The 25388-nt window shown below is 39.8% G+C and overlaps 1 protein-coding gene across 5 annotated transcripts in view; it reads left to right on the top strand.

Annotated features, from left to right (window-relative positions):
* The window catches only part of phactr2 (phosphatase and actin regulator 2), a 45573-nt gene extending 22269 nt beyond the window's left edge, over positions 1-23304 (top strand). For 3 of the 5 annotated variants that reach the window (XM_026190329.2, XM_026190331.2, XM_026190330.2), the window contains exons 2-13: positions 5722-5907; positions 6747-6821; positions 7064-7204; positions 8163-8411; positions 9745-10282; positions 10500-10678; positions 11416-11572; positions 11938-11993; positions 13429-13490; positions 13799-13936; positions 15385-15461; positions 18176-23304. In XM_026190329.2, coding sequence (XP_026046114.1) covers positions 5722-5907; positions 6747-6821; positions 7064-7204; positions 8163-8411; positions 9745-10282; positions 10500-10678; positions 11416-11572; positions 11938-11993; positions 13429-13490; positions 13799-13936; positions 15385-15461; positions 18176-18191 — 1874 coding nt within the window. In that variant the 3' untranslated portion in view covers positions 18192-23304. The remainder of the gene's footprint in view (positions 1-5721; positions 5908-6746; positions 6822-7063; positions 7205-8162; positions 8412-9744; positions 10283-10499; positions 10679-11415; positions 11573-11937; positions 11994-13428; positions 13491-13798; positions 13937-15384; positions 15462-18175) is intronic. The other 2 variants (XM_026190332.2, XM_026190334.2) reach the window with 1 other exon arrangement.
* The last annotated feature ends 2084 nt before the right edge of the window (positions 23305-25388 follow it).

Consider the following 25388-nt stretch of genomic DNA (forward strand, 5'->3'; position numbering starts at 1 on the left):
AGTGGAGAGTTTTCATATTGTTTCATATATTGTTTTCATTTTACCCAGTGTCACTTCACAATAAAGAAGTTTTTTATATATATATATTGTGTCTTCTGGGGCATAGGCTAAGCTAAAAAAAGCAGCACTAACACAAGCGATAGAGTCCCAAAGACTGGTTATTCCAACTATTTTTAATCCTGCCTCCCCAGTTTACAGTATACAGTATAGTACAGCGGTCCCCAACCCCCGGGCCTCGGACCGGTACCGGTCCGTGAGTCGTTTGGTACCGGGCCGCGAGAGTTGAGGCTCAGGCGTGAAATGTATGGTTTTCAGGGTTTTTATCGGTTTTCAGTGTTATTTTGTTATTGTTTTTATCGTTAACTCTGTTTCCTGGGTCTTTTCACGTGTGTTATGAATAAATCTTCTTTTTTTGGTACCGGTACTAGTTTTATTTTGTTGTATTTATCCGCGACACCTTAAAGGCCGGTCCGTGAAAATATTGTCGGGCATAAACTGGTCCGTGGCGCAAAAAAGGTTGGGGACCGCTGGTATAGTATACATCGCTAGTCCCATAAGGTACCGTCACAGTGTTCACAAACCTAGAAATTTTCAAACTGTGCTGAAATGAGACAAGTACAGATAAATGAGATCGTCCTCTTTTTTTTTTAGTTGTTTTATTTAGAAGTTGCCAAATCAGCTCACTGACAGATTATCAGATCCATCTCGCACACAAGCGAGCAACTTCTTCTGTCACACTAACACTGTATGTCCTCCTTCACTACACCCATGACTCTTCTGAGGTTTTCCTCTTTTCTGTCTGCATGGCAGCTCCATATTCAACAGGCTTTGTCCAGTGTCCCTTCCCTGCACGTGTCAGGTCCATCTTGTCCACAAACAGCTCAAGCTGGATTGTCCCTCTGATATACTACTTTCTAATCATTTCCCTCTTAGCCACTCCCAGTAAAAATCTTAGCATTTTCAACACCGCCAAGTCCAGCTCCACCTCTAGCGCCACCTCTGTCTTTTTGTTAGTGACATCTAACCGGAACAGTGCACCCTTAGGACTGGTTCCTATACATTTTGAATCCCAGTGAAAACATAAACTAATCAACCATCATGCAATCTCTCACTAAAGAACAAACAACAACCCTGCAGCTGCAGGTTCAATTACTGTGGAGAAATTGTTAAAGTAGCTAATATCGACCGTATATTCACTATTTTCTGTTCCACTACAATGTAGCTACAGTAAATCGGCAAGTTTTTTTTTTTCTTTAAATGTCGATAATAGTCGTATACATAAAGATGGAAATCAAGAGTTAATTAACGGTTGCCCGCCTCCAAGCATCAGCCTCTGGTCAGTTGTTTGGGGGACGGAATGATTGGAATTTCTGCAGAGTGAGGTGAGAACAATAAATTAACTGTAGGTGTAATTTTCTCGGAAAAGATGACTTATTGTTGTACTTGTGAGATCTCTGCCGTTGAACACATTCGGTGTAAGTGTAAGCACCTCATGCATGTGTCACAGCAATGCAGGCTTTAGATTTCCTGCATTGCTACACGACACAGCATGAATCTCAAATCTTCCCCTTTCCCTATGATAATTACATAACTGTGAAACCAGGAATTTGAAAAGACTGTATTACAATCGGTTCCGAAAAATGGGAAGCAGATGAATCTCTTTTGATGATTTGCTTTGTTTCTTCTCTAAACTAAGCAGTGAGTTTTCTTTTGCCTCTTCGTTTCATTTTCTTTTCTCAGCAAGTAGTCAGTCAATCCATTGTCCCTGTTTGGTTCCCACTGGAAGTTTGATAGTTGGCCTAATGGTGATGATAATCGCTGTTACCGATTTTCCCATCGTTAGCGGTACAGAGTAGCTGCTGAAATGCACCTATTGTTGTGATTTGATATCAACACAGGAACAGGAAATGAGTGTGTGTATGCAAAGTATGTGTGTGTGTGTGCAAAAAGAGGGTGCTACATTGGTCTGAGGGGAGTTGTAGGGGGCTCTGTGCTGCACTTCTCCATGTCTTCACTCTTTACTGCCATTGTTTTTATGTACATGTTTGTCCTTGAGCACTCGATGTGATAAAGGTGATCACAATACTGTTGGGAGCAATAATGAAACTATGATTTTACGAGCATTCTTTAACAAAGCAGAGTGCTTTGTTATGGTTATATTGCTCTAGTTATATTACTTCTTACTATCTGACCCTCATTTTACACTTTAGGCTAATGACACATCAGTTTTTTGTTATAATAATCCTACTTTATTTAGTTTAGATCTGCTAAAGACCACCAAATGTTTTAAAACCTGCAAAACTGTCTTTAAATTTATAGACAGAATAAGAAGATTCGATATTATTTGTTAGATATTAAGAGTTTGTTAGTTGTAAACCTGTGTGAATTTGGTTTAATCATATTTAATTGACAGTGTTCCAACAAATATTTTGATCGATGCACATTTACTTTAGCTTCAGTAATGCAGGGGAAAAAGAGAGACTTTCTCATCACCGTGGAAAATAAACAACACTAGTAGAAAAAAAATGTACACTTATGTAGACTTTAATTACTCACAGCGTGTGAATAAACAATGCATTGATCCTTCATCAGCAGTAAGCAGCAGTCAGAGATAGTTTACACTCATCAGTTTTAGCCCATGTCCATCTGTGCAGAGTGCGAATCAGCTATCTGCCAATGCTGGTGAGAGCCAACCAATCATCAGGCTATTGATAGTTTTCAATTGAGCTGAAGGTTATGAAATGGATTTGACCCACTAGATCTGCTTAGCCAGGAAATGCTTGACTGAGTGACTTTAGTTGCTGTTAGGCAAATGGTTACTTAACTTCTTTACTGCCAAAATGAACATCTGGATCATCTGGTCAGCTAAGCTGAGTGTTTTTTAAGCTTTGGTCTGGTGGAAATCTGGCAGATTTCTTTTTTTTTTTTTGCTGACAATGGGGCTGCATAAGCATCTTAAACAGTACTGACACTGCACTGTTCTGTTTTCAACCAACTTTTATTGTTTTCTTGTCGGCAAGTATTTAGAGTGACATGAGCTGAGTGGGAATGCATTATTATTTTTATTGAGCAGGCATAGTGATTCCCTCCATGTGTAGCTAGCATTTGCAAATTTAGGAGTTCTCTAAGAATGCACTTGAAAGAATGAATTAATGAATTCCCTTAAATCGTCTCCCTTGAATAATTGCGTTTATCTCAGTTTGCAGATGACATGAGAGTCCCTGGCCTTCGGCTATTGAGGTTTTGCGATGATTGTTAATTTTTTTTTTAGTTTTTTAAACCAGGCTGCTACCATGTCAACAAATGTAGGTTGCGCTCATGAGTATATTTCCTCTTGCCAATCAGAATACAAATTGTTATGGATTAGTGTAACCAGGATCCTGGATCGTGCACTTGATCTTGCATCTTTTAAAGTTTTGTTTTCAGAATTAATTGAAGCTGTCCACATAATTGGAGAAAACAACCACCATGACTTCATGTGAAAAACATCCAAGTATTGTGTTGAAGACATATCAGCTGAAGTTGAACTTGAGCCAGGCTTTTTATGTAATGCAAATTGTAGGTGTGATGTTTTGTAATTACTTTTAATTTCTGCACATGGCTGATTAATGTTCCAAACATCTATTATTACTTAGTCTGACTGCATTTAAATATATTAATATAATAAAAATAAAGTGTTCAGCACAGTGTCTGTGAAGGCTCTCAGTCATCCAGGTCATCTTAGTCTGAGGAGCTTGGAAAGAAAAGCGTCTGGACCTCTTTAAATTGCTTGAAGAAGTTTCACCTCTCATCCGAGAAGCTTCTTCAGTTCTAAGAGTCAAATGATGGAGAGTCCCAGATTTAAGCTCTGTGGGAGTGTCCCTGAGAGGGTCATGGACCCCCTATTGATCCTCGACCTAATCACACGAGCCAAGGTGTGAAAACGAGTGTAGGTCACAATCAGCCGAGGTTTCGGGTGAGCTCATCGTGAAACTTAACCCCACCCTATCACGTGATTTCCTGAGGTCAAATGGCACAGGATGTGAATGGTCGTCAAGGCGTCTGGGAAGGGATCTCAGAACTGGATTGAGATGGCAGTCAGTTGGTGTCATAAACCACCACCTCTATTCAAAGATGGTCGTTCACAGTGGACATAGATGGCTTCTTTCACTCCTCATTTAAACTGTCCAAAATGTGAACATTGGTATCTTCAAAAAAGTGACCATTTCCCTTTAGATGCAGAAGGACGGCCGAGTTAGTCCCGTGGAGCCGGCTCTTCTATGTTGCGCCATGCGTTCATAAAGGCATGGTTTTGGGGCTGTTCTGTCATTTAAGAGCACTTCTGTGCTAAAAGCACACAGCTCCTTCAATATTTCCACATCGCTGAACTTCATTTCCTACAAGCAGCAATAACTTGACCTTTTCTTCGGGAGTGCAAATATGAAAAAAGACATAAATTACTCAAAAGTTTTTTGCGGAAAAAATGATACACATTTGCCGCTAGCTGGGCTCCACAGAGTCAGCGGTGATTCAGCAGTGTTACGTAGCTGCAAAAACAAAAGCCTTCCTCTGCTTAAATCTGAGGAATCACACACACCACCTCTCTTTCCTCTGTAAGCTTCCTGCACACACACACACACACGCACTTGCACACACTGTCGACATTATCCCAGAAGTTTCACAGCTCTTCTAATCTTTCAGCAGGAAGAGGAGGAGCTGTGGGAGGACAAGGATCTCGCCAAGACACACACACAAGCGCACGCACTGCAAATACTGTTAAAAACAAATATTCGCCCCTGACTGACCTGTAGAGCGCGACAAATATGACTATTTCTCAGCTTTTTTTTAACACTTGCTGACTCCATCTTAAAAACGTGTGTGGATCTGTCTTCATTTAAAGCTTTTAGTTGATAATATAGGCGGGCGTTATCGGGAAACTAACAGGAACAAGCCTTCGGCAGTAAACACCAGTAATCACTTGTTAAAGAGATGTGTATAATACTAAATAACACTACACTATTAAAATATAAACACAATTCCAGTAAATACAGACTGAAAATATAAACACCGCTATAATCCTGCACATAAAAAATGCAAACTATAGAGCCAGATAAAGTGCACTGTGGTTTGTGGAAGCTTCCATTATGTTAAGAGAGCCATTTTTCCTGTCGTCCTTTAAATGGCTACAGGAATAAAAATGAATCTTAAGTGCTATGACTCTATTTTGAGCATCATGTTGCTGTGACCTGAAGGAAGGGGGTCAGATGATTGCATATGTTTGAGAGCACTTTAAGTAAAGAGGGTCCTTCACCTTCTCGGATCATTTCAGTTGAGTAATTTGAAGGGTGGGATTCAGGCTGTTCAGTATATCACAGAAGAAGAAGAAGTATTAGAAAGGCAGAAAAATCTGTTTTATAACATATAACACATGTGTACATCGTAGATGGCCTATACTTGTAGTATTGTGCAGTATGAAGGAGTTAAAATAAACTAGTTTGACTGAAATTAAGGTCCAGTATTATTATTTTTATTTAAATTGGAAGTGTTGGTCTTGAGAATAAGAATCTCCTGTGCTCAGATGGCAGGATTATCTTTGCATATCCGTTGTAGGAGAGACCAGCTCTCCTAGAGAAAGGCTGCAAAGGCTTATGGATAATATGCAAATATAAGGGCCCTGCCTGGGTTGCACGCTGATATTGCTTTTCTCTTATTTATATGCATTTCTGCTTTCGTGTCTTCTAGTTGAGGGACTGGAGAAATCAACATCTCTGGCCAGCTGCGACGTGGCGGTGGACAGCTCTGCCAATGCCCAGAATGCCCATGCATCACGGCAGCAGCGAGGCAAGCTGTCAACCCTGGGCAAACTTTTCAAACCCTGGAAGTGGAGGAAGAAGAAGACCAGCGACAAGTTCCAGGATCTTTCAAAAGGTAGGACGTCTTGTGTGTCCGTGTGTGGATGTGTATGTTAATGACACTGTATCAACAAGCTGATGAGTCGCTTCTGATTTGTTCTCCTCAATCAAGTGTCTGGTCAATATCTCAGATTGCATTTTTGGATTTGTGTGGAACATTACGCGTGAAATGGAGCACTGTTGCTCCCAGAAGAGCTTTAAAAGGAAAAGAGTGAATGGTTTGTTTGTAGTTCTTGCTGATTGATTCCTCAGGGGTTTGGCTGGGAAATAAAGAGAGACAGAGGTAAATACAAAAACCAGAGACTCTTTTTCCTGAAAGCTGCTAGGTTTTATCTTTTGCTTTTCCTGTGTTTATATGAAAGTTGTGTTCCTCTATGTCCCTTTAATGCTAGCGCTCAGGCAGTTTAGATATATAGGATATATAAGGTGCTAACTGGGAAGTAGAACGTCTTTCTTTATAATTAGATTATTTATTGGTGTCAAAGTTTTCAGGGGGGAGGGGTCTGAGATCAGTACACAACCACATTTCCATGTCAGTAAAAGCAGATTGTGGTGATTTACAAGTAATTTAAACACCACATTTATTAGAAAACAGTATAAAATATATTCACACAGTTGTTTATATATAGGATTTCGTTTACTTAACATTATGTGGTCTCCTTTGTCACATTTTTCTTTTCTTAATGTGCAAAATGTTTACATGGGGTGACAGGTCTGGATTGTAGGCAGGCCCGTTCGTCACCCCGTCTCTTATTTCAACGTCATGCAGTTGCAAACTGTGTAAAATGTGGTTTGGCATTGTGTTGTTGATGTGTTCGAATAAATATATTGAACTTGAGCTTGTTGGTCTTTCAGTTCTAGAGAGAAAAATCTCCACTAGACAAACGAGGGAGGAGCTCATCAAGAAAGGAGTTCTCATCCCAGACCAAGGTTTGTCCTATGTCTCAGTCAAATCCATGCTCAAGAACACATTGAATGCCACACCTCTTCTTCCCCAAATTATGACATTTACTTATTACAAAGCAAAGCAATTCACCTTGTAAGACACATCTTAACATGTTTTTTATTGTTCTTTACACTTCAAAGCCTTTTTACTTTGTCACATGTTGTTTGTGTCATATCAGGAGATGGAGAAAATGACTAAAAAGCAGCTTTTATTTCTTCTCCCCTAGATGAACCAGTCATCAGTGAAAATCTGAACGGCCATGCCACATCCAGTTTGACGCCAGAGGAAGTCAAAGTCGACATTGAGTCTCAAGAAACACTGCGGGAGGAACAGGCAACTGGCCCGGTCAGAACTGAGGAGAAACCAGGTAACCTTTGGACCAGTCACAATATAACCTTTGTCATACTTTGGCCTGTAATCCAGGGCTGGTTGGAGTCTCTAACCATCAGATTCCTGTACTAGTTGAAGTTACAAGCCCAGGGTAACAGTCTTCCACCTGCATATATTGAAGAATTATATATAGATGCATTGTCGTTATTTGTTTGAAAATTAAAGCAAGAAACGGTTGTCGCTAGAGACGTGCTAAATGCTGAGAAAACTTTACTCTTCTACAGAGAACTCACATTTTGTGGAATGTGGGGCTTTTTCGGCCCTTGAACTGTTCCATTTTTATATACTGGATCTAAATATTGTAGCTTTTTTTAGGTGCTTTGATGTCTTTTCCTCTGGGCTGTGGAATGCATTAGTATCTGCAGCAGCTTTCTGGTTGACATTGAACTCACTGTGGGATCAATGAGCGGGTCTAATGTGTTCAGATAGATATTCCCATTATATCAGCCTGCAATAGGCATTCACAGTTTGAACAGAGCTGTATCTTCTCCTCCTAATGCCTCTCTCTCCCTGAGGAGACAGGCCACTGTTCTTGTGTCTGATGCTGCTTAAGTGTTGTGCTGTTTTCAACTCAACCCTGTTAGCATTGAACTTGTAGCCATTTGTTTGTTCATTTGTCAATAATCAGAAAGGCAAAGGCAACAAACTCTGTAAGTACAGCAACTGAACACACATACTATCGCCTACCCTGGAGCCTGGGAAGGTTAATGGGTACATATTATCTATCAGTTCTCTGGAAAAGCTGTACAAGAGCCCTTCATCATCAGCTCTGTCATACACTTTCTGTATCATTCATTTTCTCCTCTGTCTCTGCTTGTCCACCTCTCTATTTGTGCATCAGTTTGCACAGATCAGCAACTTTTATCTTCCTTCCAGCCTTTATATTAACCTGTAACTGCTGCACTTTTCCTTCCTACTCCCTCTCATCTATTTAGAAAGGTCTGATACTAAACCTAACACCCGGGCAAATCAGGCGCGACCTCGAGAGACTCAAGCTAAAAAACAGCCAAGCGCCACTCCGCCCGCATCATCCAAACCTGCCGGTGGCACCGCAGCCACGGCAAAGCACAAGGATGGTGCCTCTGGGGCTAAAAAGACAACTAAAACCACTGTCAAGACTGGGTCGTCCACACAGGCTAAAGCTAACCCCCCACGGAACACTAACACAACTGGTCGCGGGACTGGTAAGTTCAGATAGTTAGAACCGAAACCAGCTGGCCTGTCAGTGTTCATCCCTTCCCTCATTCCCGCATGGAGAATGCCCTTCTCTCACTGTTGGAAGGAAAATAGGAGTCACTATTAAGCAGTTTGTTCCTTCTAAGCATGGCTGTATGTGCACACTCGTGCAAATGTTATTGAAGTTTCTGTCAAGTGGTTAGTATTTCCCCTTTTCTCCCTCTTCACGATGTGCTTTCCTTATAAAAAGCATGTCATTTACAATATCTGCCTGTTTTCCAAGAAAGCAGAAGTAAAGATTTATCTGTGAACCTCTAGAAATGTCTGCAGTGTTTGTGTGTGTGTCAGAGGGGCTGAGCAAGAAAAGTGAGTGAGGTCAGTGTAGCATCGCCACTTTAACAAGAAAGAGAGAGAGCAATCTGACGAGCTTGTGTGGTTTCACTAGCATGACACCAGGGCATGATCATCCCCCTGCTTCCTGTGTATATGTGTGTGTGTCTGTGCTGCAATATATAGCATGGTTAAACAAAACTTAGAACACTGCATGTGATGTTCATGCAGTCCTTTCAGAGGATATTTGTGTCTTTTGTGGTGTGTTCAGGAAAGTGGCACAAACGTTGCTTCATTAATGTTTGAATAACTTCGAAATCCTAAGTTCACCCCCTCTCCTAAGGGTGTTTTTACCAGCACACAAAGACACTTCACATAGACTTGAAAACATACTTTAGTAGTCAGTATATCCTTAGGTATTCTGTGTTTGTCACAGTTTTAATGGAGAAGATATGTTTAGATAGTTACTCTATTATGTTTAAGTTTAAGAGTTGGTAAATATTGGAATCCATATGTGCTGCATACACTTGGATTATGTATTAATCAAAAATGGTTACGTTTTCTGGCATTGCACAGCCTAGACAAAAAACGTGATGCATTTGAAAAATAAAATTCAAGGCCGATCATACTTTAGGTGAAACTACTTTGATTGAAATAGAGAGCAAAAGTGAGACATCGCGTTTTATACGCTTCAGTTTTATCCATGCAGCCAATCAAAATGTTTCACTTGAACAGAAGGTGTAAGACTACTAGCAATAGTTCCCTGGGTTAAGTAGCCAACAGCCATTAAACAGAATATAAACATTGCTTATATTTTGGGATGATTCTCACATTATCATACGCGTGTTATTAACTACATATATTACTGATGACATTTTTACTTTAAAACACATAAATATTTGTCTTTTACAACATAGAATTTGTATAAGCATATTAGGAGGTTTTTGTGCATGTCTTCAGAAAATGGAGCATCTAGAAAAACAAAAACGTCTGATTTTCTGTCCTCCTCAGCCAAGTCCTCTCATCCAAAGAAGACGGGATGCACAACAAAAAGCACCACCACCTCCACCTCCACACCTCGTTCTCGTGCGTCAAAGGACACTGGCTCTGCAGCACAGAATGAAAGGACAGATGCAAAGGCCAACCGGAAATCAGACACTCCGACTTCATCGTCTGTACTTCAAAAAGCCTCTGCAGAGACTCTTAACCCACCTGGAGACTTAAAAGCTTCTCGCCTTTCCTCAGACACCAAATCTATTTCATCTAAAGTCTCAAGCAATGACACAGGGGGAGCTCAGGGGGACTCTGTCCAAGATCCCAAATCTTCACCTGACGCATCGCGTGCAGGTGAAGATACCCATAAAGGTGCAGTTCCTGGAACCACAAGTCAGTCTTCTCATGTCAACACTGCTACAGAAAACACATCATTCGCAGATGGAGAGGCGCGCGGCAGCTCACAGAGCGATAAACAGGAGAGGACAAAAGAGGAGGGAGGAGGAGGTGGAACGAAGAAAGGAGAAACAGAGAATGTTGTTGAAAATAGCCGGAGGTACTGTAAAAATCTAGTTGGTACATGCAAGTTGCTGATTGCTTGAATTCCTTATGTTCACTTTGACTTTATCTAAGTTTGATAGCATGCATTACAGTAACCTTAACAAAGTCACAAATTAATCTTTATATGATTTGCTGTTATATGAAATTAGATAACTGACAATAAATCTATTAAAATTTGTTTAGTCACACTGTTGTGTTATTGATTCCTGCAGGTCAGCAGAGGATGAAGCAGAAAAGCCGCAGCGACCCAGGGTAAAAACAGAGCAGGCCGAGGTGACCGTGATACCCGATAGGCCGAGAGACAGCCAAACTAGTGACTCTGATTCTGACGGACCAATCCTGTACCGGGATGAGGAGGAAGAAGAGGAGGAGGAAGACGAGGACTCAAACAGTATGTTTGACAACAGTCACGTCAGCTGCAGAACTTAAAGAGAAGCTCACCTAAACAACTCAACTTCGACATGTCAGTTAGCAGGCGGGGTGTGATGTGTTTAAGAGGATGTAGTGCAGTGGGTCAATGGTTAGAACTGTTGCCTCACAACTAAAGAGCCCTGCTAGTCCTGCTACTATGGTTAAAACATATTTATTTTGCAAATAAATATGTTTTATATATATTTTACCTAATGACACATGACCTTTGGTTTTAATATAAGACAGCGTATCCTGATTCAGAGTTGTGGAACTGACCAGTAGGCCAGCAGCTCATGGCTACTGAATAGACACTTCCAGTAAAAGAATATGTCATGTCACCAGATGTGTATAAACCCTTGAATGGTTGCAGAAACACATCCATAGCTTTAACATCCTGCTCAGCTCAAGGGCTCATTGCTCCCAAGATGAAGTGAAAGAACCGTTTGCAGTCAGACTGTGAAGCCGCCCAACTTGCTGTGACGGTGCAATGTTTGCTTCGTGCAGTCATGCTGTTAAAATTGTCAAAGATGCAACTTTTGCTTGCAAAACTAACCAGCACTGGTGAACAGCATTTAATCTGTTTATCATTACAATGGACTTTCTGTTGATGTTTCAGGTTTTTAAACGTCTCATTTTCTTCATTGTTTGTTCATTATGATCCACAGCTGACCCCCCGGAAGACTGTTACTAGCCCTGCCTGTTCTCTCTCTGTTCTAGCCTCTCTTGCCAGCAAGATCCGCCGACGAGACACCTTGAACATTAAACTGGGGAACCGACCCAGCAAGAAAGAGCTGGAAGAGAAAAACATTCTGCCACAGAGTTCAGAGACGGAGAGGCACGAGCTACGCCAGCAGATTGGCAGCAAATTAGTCAGGTACACTCAAACACACGCATACAAAGTGGACTGTGAAAATGTGGCTAGGTGTTACTTTTTTCTCAAGCTTGGCATTGCTTTAGGATAACAACAGAGATTGTTGTTTATTTTTTTGGTGTAGCTGTGGGTGGTATACTGTTACAAATGATGCACATTAAAAATGTGTCCTGAAGTTTGGCCTTTTCTAACAGATGAGCCAAATTGGCTGGTGTTAAAACAGCCTTCAGATTCTCAGCAACAAAAGGTGTAAACAAAAAACAACATCTTAAGTGTTGATAATTTTGGATTTTTCTCTGCACGAGCCTGCAGAATTATTAAATCCATACCTGCTCGTAAAAAGAGTGTAAACAGTTTTCTCTTTTTAGACGCCTGAGCCAAAGACCAACCACAGAGGAGCTGGAGCAGAGAAACATTCTGAAGCGTAAGTACACTCTTCAACAGAGGTGTGACGTGATACACCTTTTTTTTTATGATCGTCATAATGCTTTAAAGCCCGAATGTCATTTATCTACCTGCAACCATATCACAAGAGCTATCATGAGGATGGTCACATTAAAGCCGGTATTGTGCTGTTTCAGCTGCCCAGCCACAATCTGTTACTGCCACTTTCAGATCTTCAGATACGACCTTGCGTGTCTTATTAATCAGATGGATGAGACAGATATGTCTGTCTAAATTATGAATTACTGCCTTTTAGCAGCTTTGTGTCTCCCACGGTGGAGTGATGTGTTCAATCACACTGTGAGGGGATTTTCTTTGGTGATCATATACCGAAGTGATAGAAGCTGGTCTGAGTCATTCGTTTTCCAACGCACACTAACGAGCATGCTTGTCATGCTACTGAACATGAATAAAATAACTCTGCTAGCGGCTATGATCTCACCTGTTTAGTTCAAATTTGTCATTCGTGCAGGCTTTTATGGTTTTAAGAATTGCCCATTACTTCAATCAGTATATTTGTTCTTGGTCTAACTGCACAAATGCATGATACCTCTTTCCCTAATATACAATGATAATACTGCTTTATTGTAGGTGAAAAGAATGCCTGTATTCCCAGTCAATAGAACAGATATACACATAGTCCATACGTGTAGTGGTTATATCCACATACATAACAGCGGTAAGGAAGTTCCGATATATTGTTTCTGGTGTTCATCCCTTTGTGGGCAAGAATTTATCTACAAATAGATTTGGTAAAATTATATAATACTGTGTGTATAATGTAATGTAATGTAATGTAAAAGTGTCAAGAGCAAGAGCAACAGCTTTACTGGGTATCTGTGTAACTTTATCCTCTGATTTAATTATTTTATTTATTTTTTGAAAGGTTGATTTGCAGACTTTAAAACGTTTCGGTCTGCAGCACACAGCCTCAGTGTCATCATAGCACATGAGAAATAATGCAAGGCTCTCATGTGTTCCTTTAAACACAGGAAGAGAAGTAACACTGTGTATGTGTTGTGCTAGGAAAGGATTAGGTGTCGTAAATCCTGCATGACTTCTGTTTCAACCTGGATGAGACCACTAGATGTCACTGACTTCTCCAGTGCCCCCTCACCAAGCTGTTTATATATATATATATATATATATGCGTGTGTGTGTGTGTGTATGTGTGTGTGTGTGTGTATATATGGTGCAATTCAATGAATATTTCACAAGAATATTTGCCGTTCAGATTGAATCTAATTTCCCTTTTTTCGCCTTTTTGCTTTTGTTTACGTAATGGCAGCCACACTGCTGCATAGCCATGCACTTGGCTTAATATTGCAAATTATAGCTTGTGTATATAATTAGATGCAGTAACTTGTTGCAGACATAGTAGGTGTGAAATCAATCTGCTGGTTCTCTACATGCAGAAAAGAATGAAGCAGAGGAACAAGAAGCTAAGCAAGAGATTAAAAGGAGGCTCACGAGAAAGGTACTGTAAATTTCACACACACACACACACACACACACACACACACACACACACACACACACACACACACACACACACATAAGAGAACAGAAAGTACACAGCACGTCTATATTTAGCTACTAATATGTTTTGCCCCACCTTATGAGTCATGGTAGTAGAAAGAAACTGTTTTATATAGAGAGATCAGGCCATCTAGTGGACTCAGCTGGAACTGAGACATTAACCAAAATACTGGGAAGATCATTTTGAAGTTTAATATTTGATTCGACTGACTGTCTACTTTCTCCTCCTTTCTCATCTGTGTGTAGCTGAGCGTGAGGCCGACGGTGGCAGAGCTCGTTGCTAGGAGGATTCTTCGTTTTAATGAATATGTGGAGGTAACGGACGCCAAGGATTATGACAGACGAGCTGACAAACCCTGGACACGGCTTACTCCTGCTGACAAGGTACTGCTCTTGTAGACTGCTTTGTAATGCCTGATATAATTTAATTTATTAGGGCTTTATGAAACCTTTACAGTTTCTATTCAGGGTGAAAATTTTGTGAATTTGTGATGTTGATTACTTTGGTGATTAGAGACTTAAAATATATGTGGACATGCAATCACACATATATGGCGAACAACCATCTGCTTTTGTAGCGGCCTCGACTTCTTGGGAAGACTTTAGAAAAGATTTCAGATCTTGGCTGCAGGAATTTGAACCCACTGGGCTGTAAGAGCATTATTAAAATCAGGCACTAAATGTTTCCTGGCTTGCAGTCGCTGTTCCAGTTCATCCCAAAGGTGGTGGATTGGGGTCAGAGCTTGTGCAGGCCAAAATCAAAAACCCATTTATGTATGGGTCTTAGTTTGTTGCAGGTTTTTTTCTAGTTTCAACAGGACGGCCTTCTGCGTACACAGTTGTGTTTCATATTATGGTCTTAAACGTCTCTGTGTGTTTATGCTTGATGATATACATGAAATTCACCTAGCTCACACTAAGTCAGTATGTAACTGCATATATGTGCCATCTGCACTGTATGAATATTTAGCATGGCTTAACAAAATATCCTCACAGACAATAAAGACCCTCAAAGTGTGCAGTTTGTCAAGGTTTCCCTCTGCTGTTGATGTTCAGAACTGCACAGCACATAAATACAGACCTTGAGACTTCCAGCCCACATCCAGTATATTCAATTTTAGGATATCTTCTCACATTCAGAGGGCAACAGGGAAAACGATGCATGGACAAACCAAAGTAAACTGTCTGCTTGCACATTTGTACAGTGAAATCTCCGTCACCAGTCACACCGCAGACAGCCTTGGAGACATATAAATTATTTCTGATCGCACAAATCTAAACTCATTACTGTCAAATAAAAGAATGGACAGGCAAATAAAGCAAGCGACGTCTAACTAAATCCTTAACAGCTTTAAAAATAAACCTCCGACTTCACAGCATCACCTGCACAACCAGGTCAAAAAATGGATGTACTTGATGTTACTGACGACAGACAAAACAAACTTTTCATGTAAGGCTTGAGGGAAGAGTCGGTTACAAACATTACAATAAATCCCTTTAAAATCATTATTTTATAAGTTAAAATGAATGAGAATAATCATTTGTGCTGCTGTGTAATTTGCTCGATTTTTTTAACTCATATACTATTAGTTCCGACTACTTCCCCGAAGCAAAGACTGTAGCTCTGCAGATTTATGGAAATTATCTGTAAACATCTTAAAAGCTCCAAATGAGAGCGCTTAAGCATCTGAACATTTCACATTGAAACAGCTCAAAGGCATCATGAGCTTACTTGGAAAAGGTGATTGGGGTGGGGGGGCACAGTTGGCCTTGGTCTTCTAATGATGTTATTTTCTGTGTGTGTCTTTGTATGTGTGTGTTCTGCCCCCCAGGCTGCTATCCGTAAGGAGCTGAATGAGTTTAAAAGCCGAGAGATGGAGGTTCATGAAGACAGCAAACAGTTCACCAGGTACTTAAGCGGTCAATGGCATTGACCATTTAAGCCGACTCTGAAGCTTTATTATCGCTTTATCACAGTAAATGCTGCTGTTTATTAGTCACATTGATCAATATTTATATTGTTCTAGTCCCACATTAAAGTCACGATATACTCCTGGGTCGACTCCAGTTTATTTACCTCAGGCAATAATTGACAATAAAGGTTAGGTTCCCTCTCTCATTTGTTATTTTATCGGTGTGCCGAGCCCACCAAAAAGAACTTATAAACCTTTCAATAAAAACACAACTAGCGCAAAATGTTTCAATATTTGTTTACATCCTCTTTCTGAACTTGTGAAATTACATAGTTGTTGATGTTTTTGAAAGAGAAGAGATGTTACTGCAACTCATGCAGAACAGAGACATTGAGTCACCGTTATTTCCTCATATCTTATTATACTTTGTTTTATGAATTTAGAGAAAATAAGAAAAAAACCCAGCAGTGGCAGCATTATGTCTGGCAATGTTTTTGCCTCAAGACTTTATTAAATTCTTAAGGGCTGAGGGGCAGGTCATGCAACGGAGAAGAGTATAAAAGAGAAAGAAAAGTGCTTCCAGGGTGCAATTTTCCCTGTCTGACTTTAAAAATGCTATTAAAGGTGAGCCACAGAAGTCAAGATAACATTTAGGAACAAGAAAACTTTGATATAAAATGTACACGGGCTGGAAATGGAGGAAAAGCAACTTGTGCACAAACATAGTCCACATGCAAAAGTCCTCAGAGGGGATGCCTTACCTGCAAATTCATTACAAAAGTCAATATAATGAGATGAGAATGAGAACACGTGCTTTAAGAAGACAAAGTTAAAACTGAAATCTTTCCAAAAGTATGTTTTGTAAAGAAATTAAAAAAAAAAAAGATGAGCAGAACGCTTCCTTTCTTTTGAGTCTGACAATGGAAACATTTGAAGGAAGGTCCACGATTTTCATTTTCCTTTGAGAAATCAATGAAATGCGTCATTTGTTCTACGATGCCCAGAAATGTTTTTCCTTTGTGCCATATTTTTGAAGAGGGAAAAAAAACCCTGTAGACTTGTGCTTTTCTGCAAGATTTAAATCTATTGTTAAAACACTTCAATTAACAGCACGATTAAAATGCACCACCACCATTTTCGTTCTAAAGCCAGCAGCCGCAGCTCAAAGATAGAGGAAACTCGTGTTTGACTGTTTTTGCCTGATAACACGCTGAAACGTAGCAACGGTACATGATAAAACAATGTTCATATTATAATCTGTCTCACTCACAGTGATGTGAATAAGTTTCTTTCTAGAGTCCGATGAAAAACTATCTACACGATTACTGCTTCCTTAGGAATTTAGAGGGTAAGGAGCAGCCAGGCTGAAAATCAAATGCACTTGATGAATTGATCATCAACAAAGCAGAAGTTTGCTGGTGTGGAGCATTCAGATGTGTGTTAATAACACAATCTTTCATAGAAATTCACATGAAGATTCACATGAAAAGACCCAAGAGCTACACCTCAGACTCTACAGGTCTCAGCATGTTAAATGTTGAAGTTCATGACAGTACCTTTAGATAAAAGCTGAAAAAGTATGGCTTGTTTGGAATAGTTTCCAAGAGGAAGCCTCTAAAAGAACATGGCTTAGGTTTCCAAAGTTGCATCTGAACAAACCAAAGGACACACTGTCTTTTGCAAGGGAGCAGAGTGGCATAGATGTTTGGATACATACGCAGCACATGTTTGTAAAAGGAATCTGAACCAGCTGTCCGTCTCAGCGATGGAGGAGTGAGAATTTGGTCTTGAGTTAGCATTATAGGGTCAAATGTGAAACCATCTGTCTGGCAGTGTAATTGGGTCAATGCAGCAAGACAATGATCCCATAACATTCCTCCACAATGATGTGACAGATTGATAAAGTCATACAGAAAAACAAGTGTTCAAGTTATTGCTTCTAGGTAAGCATCAAGATAAGTTCAATGACTTTTAAAGATGATTTAAGATGGTGAAATGCTTATTTAATGGTTAGTTTTTCTATAGGACTGCACATAATCCTTTTTCTCACATGACTATTTTTTGCTTTGTGGTCCTCGGGATTCCCATATGCTTGTCTGTCATTCACCTAGGGACCATTTTTGATCCGACGACACCACAAGGATTACGCAGATCAATGCGGCCCTGACAGCTTAATGCTTAGCCATGTCTTCATTTCATTCTCATTCTGTTATTTGATGCCTCGACTATGTAAAAAGATATTACTATTAAGTGTCTACAGTCAGCAAATAACTCACCACAAACTGCTGTTACCGACTGTCTTTGATCACACAAACTACTCACAATGTAGCCTGACAAAGCATTTTGTAAACACCCACCTCCTGGAGTTAAAGATGCGGTCTGTTATGTGTGTTGGTTGCTTTGAATTCAGATGAGTAATTTATGTTTCTGTTAAAAAAAGAAAAATACAAGTTTGAAATTCAAATGAAAATTGGCAGCCCTAGTGTTCACTGAGCTTTGGTTTATATCGACAGCAGTTGGTTTAGTGTTTGAGGATTTTTCAAGATCTGAAAAGTGATTTCAGATGCAAGTTTATTCCCAGGTACTGTGCAGGTTACTACTCGGAGTGTTAGTAGGAATTGCTAATAAATGACAATACATTCATGTATTTCTATTATACTGTCTGTGTGTTTCTTCTGTTGTAAATAAACCTTTGTGTCTGTGTTTTCAGATTTCATCGGCCCTAAGTCTCCTCAATGCCCCGTCGACGTCAGCGCCACAAGCTCTCTGGTCCACATCTCCCAGCAGGCTCAGCTCAGTCCACTTCACTCTGGAACTCAGTCGACCTTTTTCACAGCGGACTTTTTGTCTTGTCACAGCAGGAGAAGCACAGGTGTACTTTACAACATTTAAACGTGGCTGTGTGTCGTTCAGGTTAACCAGTTCCAAAACCTTGGATGTGCGCTCATACTTTAGAAGAGCGATTGATAGGAAGGTGACACTCGCTTCACCTGCATTTTTCCTACTGAAGCACATCGGAATATCTTATGTAAAAAAGCTCTGTTGCCCCCGATGAAACTTTTAAGTCTATCATAACATCTGTGTGTGTTTCTTGGCACCCATAAAACATTTGCACATATCCAATGTCAGGATAGTGGCGTGTATTGTGCTCAGAGTAGATTTATTTATTGTAGAGTATCAGAACCAGCTGGTACACAAAATATTTTGTGTATTTCTTTTTTTTTTTTTTTGTATGTATGTTTTTGGTCAGCCCTGTTGTAGTGAATGTGAGTGTACTGTAGAGTTTGTGTCCTTACCAGGGTATGCCTTGTCAGTAACTGACAAATGGCCAAATATGGGCAACTTCCTAGTACAGGAAGTGGGGTTGATTGGATAGTTTCATGCTGATGTCAGTGCCTATGTCACAGATCACAGGAGAGGAGAGGCAGTTTCCTCTGCTCAGATGTTCCCCTCAGAGATGAATCAGAAATACTGCAGTTCATTTTTTTTTAAAAACATGCTTTAAGTTCTGCCACTAGAGGTCGCTGTATCCTAAGAGTTACAGAAGACGACGGTGCACATAGCTGAAGAATAACCACAAGTGTTATATTTAAAACTGCTAAAGCTGAGGGAGCCACCTGAGGCTTTAATATTGAAGTGCAAATCCCATTCTGGCCACTTCTAATCCCTCAGCACACTTTCCTGATGATACATGATGATAACATATCATCATGTATTCTCTGCTGGGTTATGAACCTCTAATCACAAAGTGCTGGGCTAGCTGTTTAGGAGATGTACTCATTGTTTTCTTACTAGTTCTATTACAGGCTTTTGGCTGGGGTGCTTTACTTGGCTCTTTATTTGGTGCCAAAGATAAAGCAGGAACCTGATCGTATGTAGGTGTTGGAACGCTTACAGCATAGGTGTCAAACTCTGGCCCGTGGGCCAAATTTGGCCCGCAGCCTACTTGCATTTGGCCCGTGAAGCCATACCAAATTACTATCAGAGCTGGCCTACTGGTATTATACAGCTAATATATATATTGTTTAGTATTAAGCTTTGCTTGTTCCATATTCAGTTTTTCAGCAAAACGTGTTTGAGTCCATAAGAAAAGATTCATTCTTATATCTGGAGGAATAAATATATTTCAATAAATATTAACGTTAGCCCGCGACTTTGTTACAGTTTTGAATTTTGGCCCACTGTGTATTTGAGTTTGACACCCCTGGCTTACAGGTTTCATTTTGTTGGGTGGACTACGTAGAGAACAGGCACTGAGAGGTTCAGCACTAGTAACGAACGGCCCTCTTCTTTCAGAGAGTGAAAGAGTGCTTTAATTTTCATTTCCTTGAACATGCTTTTGCAATTTAGTCAAGTGACTTTATTTTTAGAACACATTTAAAAAGAAGAAATGTTGACATGAGTGCTTTGTGACTTTTGTGATTATATCTTTACATCTAGCTTTAACATGCATCTTGAATCCAGCAAAATTACCTAGTGTCATTACATGTTTTTTTTAACCATGAATCAGGTTTATTTGATGGATTTGTTCCACTTTTTGGAAAGTTAATTTCCAGCCATGGTAATTATTTCAATAAGAATCATTTTAGATCATTTTACAGTTTTGGTCAATCATTGGGAAAATGTTTCAACTTTCATGTGGTTGAATAGATGCCATATTTAACAGAGTCAAGAGGATTTCCTTTGTTTAAATGTGGAGCTATGAAGCATCTAGTGTGTGGATTTGTGATTTTTTTTTTTTTTTAGCAATCTGGCTCGGGTGGTTTGGTAACTATTGGATTTTGGGGGATTTGTGGATTTGCTGACTTTACGTGCACTGCCAGATACTTGAGATGCATGTTTCGGAAAAATGTAGAGGATCCATTAAAAGTGTTTTCTTTCTCCGAGAATGCCAGAATCTTTGTCTGAGCTTTAGTAATATCTTTGTCCCATGCCTACTCGAGAAGAGCGGAGATGTTGGCTGTCGAGTGATTGACAGATAGAGCTTGCTGACCTCCAAAAGACGGTGTTCTTATAATAGAGCCCCAACCTCCACAAACACTCGTCATTCTTCCAAATAGTAACTGAAAAGGGCAGATTGATTGTTTCCACTTCTGAATGTGCGGGGGTTGTAAAGTGAAAAGATGTATAGCAATGAAAAAGAAGCAACAGTATTCATGTTGATGTCTAAGTTGTTGTTCATATATATATATGAATATACATATATGTGTGTGTACTGTACAGAATGTATATCAAGCATGTGCATACATTGGTATGACTTTTACTACCAATATAATATGATACAACTTTTATGTGAATGTTTTAAAATCAAATTGTGTTGGTTTTTTTTTTTTTTTTATATTTTTTGATACCATCTCCAGACACTGATAAAGAAGTGATTACAGCTGACCTGAAAGTGGTGCTTTTTAATCAATTTATCAAGCACAGTCTTTAATAATAACCTACCTATTTCATACGTAGACAAAGATAATGATCTCTGGGAATATCCGGTTTTGGATTTATTTCTACAAATATCCACAGTTCTAATCTGCACAAACTAGAAATCCTTTACATAGGAATAATAATCATACTTGGTTTTAGATATTTATATATAAAGAGAGAGAGAGTGTATTATATATGTAAAGTTTACATATGCTAATTAGTTTGGAAATAAAAACTAGCAGCTGAAGAAAGGAAGTAAATATGAGTTTGATCCCTTACAGTCTGCCTGGGTGTGGCTCCAGCACAGGTGAACACGGTATACACCGTCAGCCAAAGCTGCAGTCAAATACCCAGGAAGTTTGAGCTTTTATTACAAATTAAAAGTCATACATCCAGTTGAGTTAGAGGCAAATTGATGTTTTGGTTTTTTCTAGGTTCATAAACATATATTATCTCTCGCATGAGAGGCGTCTTTGGAGGTGGTCCTGAGAGTCTTTACTGCTTGTCTATTTATCTCAGAAGTTGGATTTGCATCACTCCCGAGTTGAGCGTGTTCCAGTAGTAAAGTCGGAAAAATAGGATTTGTGATCAACGCATTCATTCTGAGTTGGAAATCCGACTTTAGGAGAAATTCCATTTTCCAACATTAGCTTGAACATACTATCTAACCTACCCTGCCAACGGAGGTGTTGGTAGGGTAACATGAGCCAAGATGTGAATCAAGATGTGGTTCATTGGGGTCACAAGTGTGTCAAGGTGTGAGTGGCCCAGGTGAACTTAATAAATTGCGTAATGGGAGGGTGGGTCAACAACTCTCACAACTATCTCCAAGGTGATGACCTCGGTAGGGGCACACTGAGTAGCCTAACCCACGTTATTAATCATTTACAGCCTGTATACAGTCAAATAAAATTACAATTAAACTGGTTATTCAGGGTTATCACTCATTATGTACCAATTAGGAAAAGCTTTAACTGTTATCAAAATAAATTAAAAACTTGGAATTTCTTAGCATTTACTCAAAGCTACATTATAGTGTGTTGTACGTAATTTTAGCAATTTATACACTCATCAATCACATTACAGCCTCCTGTCTAATCATGTGTAGGACCTCCTTCTGCTGCCAAAACAGGTCTGACTCATCAGGGTATTGACACGGGACCTTTTGGGATGTCTTGTGTTGTCTGGCATCAGAACATTGGCTGCAAATCCTTTAGATCCTGTCGGTTGCAGGTTGGAGATGCCTCGTTACAACACACCCCACAAAGGTCCTGTCGGGGTCTTGAGCTCTTCGTTGTGTTCCTGTAATTAGTTTTTGTTGAGTTGCAGGGTGCATTGTTCAGCTGGGAGAGGTTCCTGGCAATAGTGGGTTGTGAAGGCCAGAGTCCAATATTTCCCAGCAGTACATTGAATTATAACAAGATGATCAGTATTATTCGCTTCACCTGTTAGCAGCTTTTAATGTTGTGGCTGATAGGTGTACATATCAGTGCTAAATATAGAGGTTAAAATGAAGCATTACCAAATGAGAATATTTAGAAACCTTCTCCAGGCAAAAGCTTAGTGTTATCGCTTTTAGAACGGCTTTTTAATATTGAAACCGCTTCCACCGAAATACTTGCGTGGAATATCAACAGCATTTATATCGTGCAAAAATCCATATTTCTATCCGAAATTAGGAATGTGGGTGTTAAGCTATAACCACTTAATTCATCAGGATTCAGAACGAATCATCTAAAAACGTTGATGGGTGCCATCTGTTTCATCTCATCTGTACGGCAGCTGTAAAATAAACAGTCACGTTACCCAAAGAAGCTGCAAGCCTACCCCACATTTCCCAGTGTTAATAGTGATCGTGGAAAACGTAATAATAGTTAGACTGCATTTCAGAAGGTATTTCTCTATTTCTCTTGACAGCCATAGTGGCACTTGTTTTTCCTGGGCTGCTACTGTTTATTTGTAATGCTGTCTACTTCCCCCAGTTCATAAAAATGTTTACATTGAGAATGTCTCCTGCTGGTGGTGCTTGAAGCTTCCTTTATTGCTTCCCGAATGTAAATCTATACTTCAGACTGGAGCCACAATCAGACTGCAGTCAAAACCACCCCTTTTTTCTTGAACATGTAATCTTTTCTTGACCATGTGAAAATAAATTGTAATTTGCTGCAGTTTAGCAAATATCATGCTATAAATCTGATATACAGTAATGTATAAACTGTCAGAGTAATGAATTTACTTTGTGCTCAGAGCAGCAAAGGCTGAGGAGAGGATATTTCACATGAGCTCCAACCACCTTTACTCTGTTTGACATTAATAATTCATCTTTGAAGTTGTACTACAATGTTATATATCCCAAAACAGCTACTGTTGTGTCCAAACTGTGTATAGTGTTTTTGTATATAAAGACTTAAACAAAAAGGGTTTTTTTTGTCATTGTCTTTTTTTGTCGTGAATAATTTTATCACTGAAGTAAGATCACAACTGTTTTTTGTCTGAGAACAGGGACACCCAATACTTTAGTTGGTATACCTATTATTTATTTGGCACTGCCTTAATTCTTTGTGGCATAGATGTAACAAGGTGCTGGAAACAGTCTTCAACTGTTGCCTCAGTTTTCTGTTCTGGTCTGACAGGAAGGGCCCTCAGTGAGGTCTGCTGCTGCTGTAGCCCTTCTGCTTCAACACTGGCTTCTCCCTTCAGAGATACTCTTCTGCACATCTTGGTTGTAACCAGTGGTTATTTCAGTAACTACTTGAAGCAGTCTGGCCGTTCTCCTCTGACCTCTGGCATCAGTAAGTAATTTCAACCCAGAGAACTGACGCTCACTGGATATTTTCTCTTTTTTCGACCATTCGCTACATCCTAGAAATACTTGTGTGGGAAAAAAGCTAATCTGAGAGAAATATGAAATTTCTTTGCCGGAAAGAAAATAAATGTCACAGGTTTGGAATTTAAGCATGTATGTGTTCATACATGCAAACGTTTCAGAGTTTTTAATGAAGGTATAATTCATCCACCGGATATGAGTCTAAATGAGAGACCGCAAAGTGGTGCCAGCTGAGAGAATTACACCCTGTTGGTCAGTAACCGCCTCCTGCTCTCTGACCATGAGCTTTCTCGCCAGCATTAAGTGATGTCTGGACCCAGACAGCCTGCCCTGCAGGGAAGGCTTTTAGATGTTGTATATTACAGGGAAATGTATGAATAAAGAAGCGTTATGCAAACTGTGCATACAAAGTGGAACAGAGGAGCTCGGAGATGCATCAGCAATAGGCATCCTAAAGCAATGCATTTGCACATACCTCACAAATATATTAGGATAAAATGTAATTTCATTGAAGCCCCATAATTTTGCATTGCTGTCCTCTTGCCAGCTGCAGTCCCTGCAGGCAGCATATTTTCAGAGCCCACGAAGGTTGCGTCTCCTAATTAACTATTCAGAGACGCAAAACGCAAAGAGCACAACACTCAGTGGGGTTTTATTTTTGAATATGTTACATAATTTGTGGCAGATTTCATAAAGTTATTGAAACGCTGACTGCCCCCCCCCCCCCCCCCCCCCCCGTTTCCATTAAGGCTACAAAGAGCAGCACTGAGAGAAATTTACCATCTATGATGCACCTAAAAGTGTGGCAATTAGTGCCAATTAAGCCAATTAGTTATTAAGAAAAAAAATATAGAAAGCTCAGCTCACCTCATTTCATCATCTTTTATATGGCTTTGTTTGGATAAACTGCCAAAGATGACAGCATAATTACACTGACTTAAGCTACTGGGTTACAAAAAGGTCCCATCCAGCTCAACGACAGTATGTGCTTTCAAGAGTTTAAATATGAAGTGGGTGTAATGAAGTTGGATGTGCAGAAGAGGACAAGAAAATGCGAACTGGTGATGGAAGGAAACTGGGGTCAAAGAGACCTGGATGACAGAAGTGATAATCATTTTTATAGAGCACAGGAGGGCAGCAGGAAAACTGTATTACCTGGTGCCTGTGTTTGAAAGATACTCCTGGTACACAGTGATCATAAACCTCCTCTCGTTTTATCTTAGACACACACACACACACACACACACACACACACACACACACACACACACACACACACACACACACACACACACACACACACACACACACACACTTGTCTTACTCATGAGAACTGATGCTTGTCTCTAAAATCCCTGCTTTTATCTTAGACTTCTTTATTGGCCACAGCTGCATTTTTTCAACCTGAACTTTAAACCTAAACCATAAATCTAAACTCAGCCCTGCTTTCTGAGAGTAAAAAGTTTCCACGTTTTACTAGCTGTAAAATACACACACACACAACAAACAGCCCACTTTAATGAAGTTTCCCAGCCAGGACAGGAAGGCACTTTTATCCCTGGAGGTCCTGACTGTAATGCAGTCTGCTCAATTGGAAGTTGGTGGATTAGTCATCGGTCTAACACTCGCTGACGTTTCAAAACATATGATTTTGTTTTTGTTTTTGCTCTGTTAT

Source organism: Astatotilapia calliptera, chromosome 13 (assembly GCF_964374335.1).
Source record: "Astatotilapia calliptera chromosome 13, fAstCal68.1, whole genome shotgun sequence".
Classification (NCBI taxonomy): Eukaryota; Metazoa; Chordata; class Actinopteri; order Cichliformes; family Cichlidae; genus Astatotilapia; species Astatotilapia calliptera.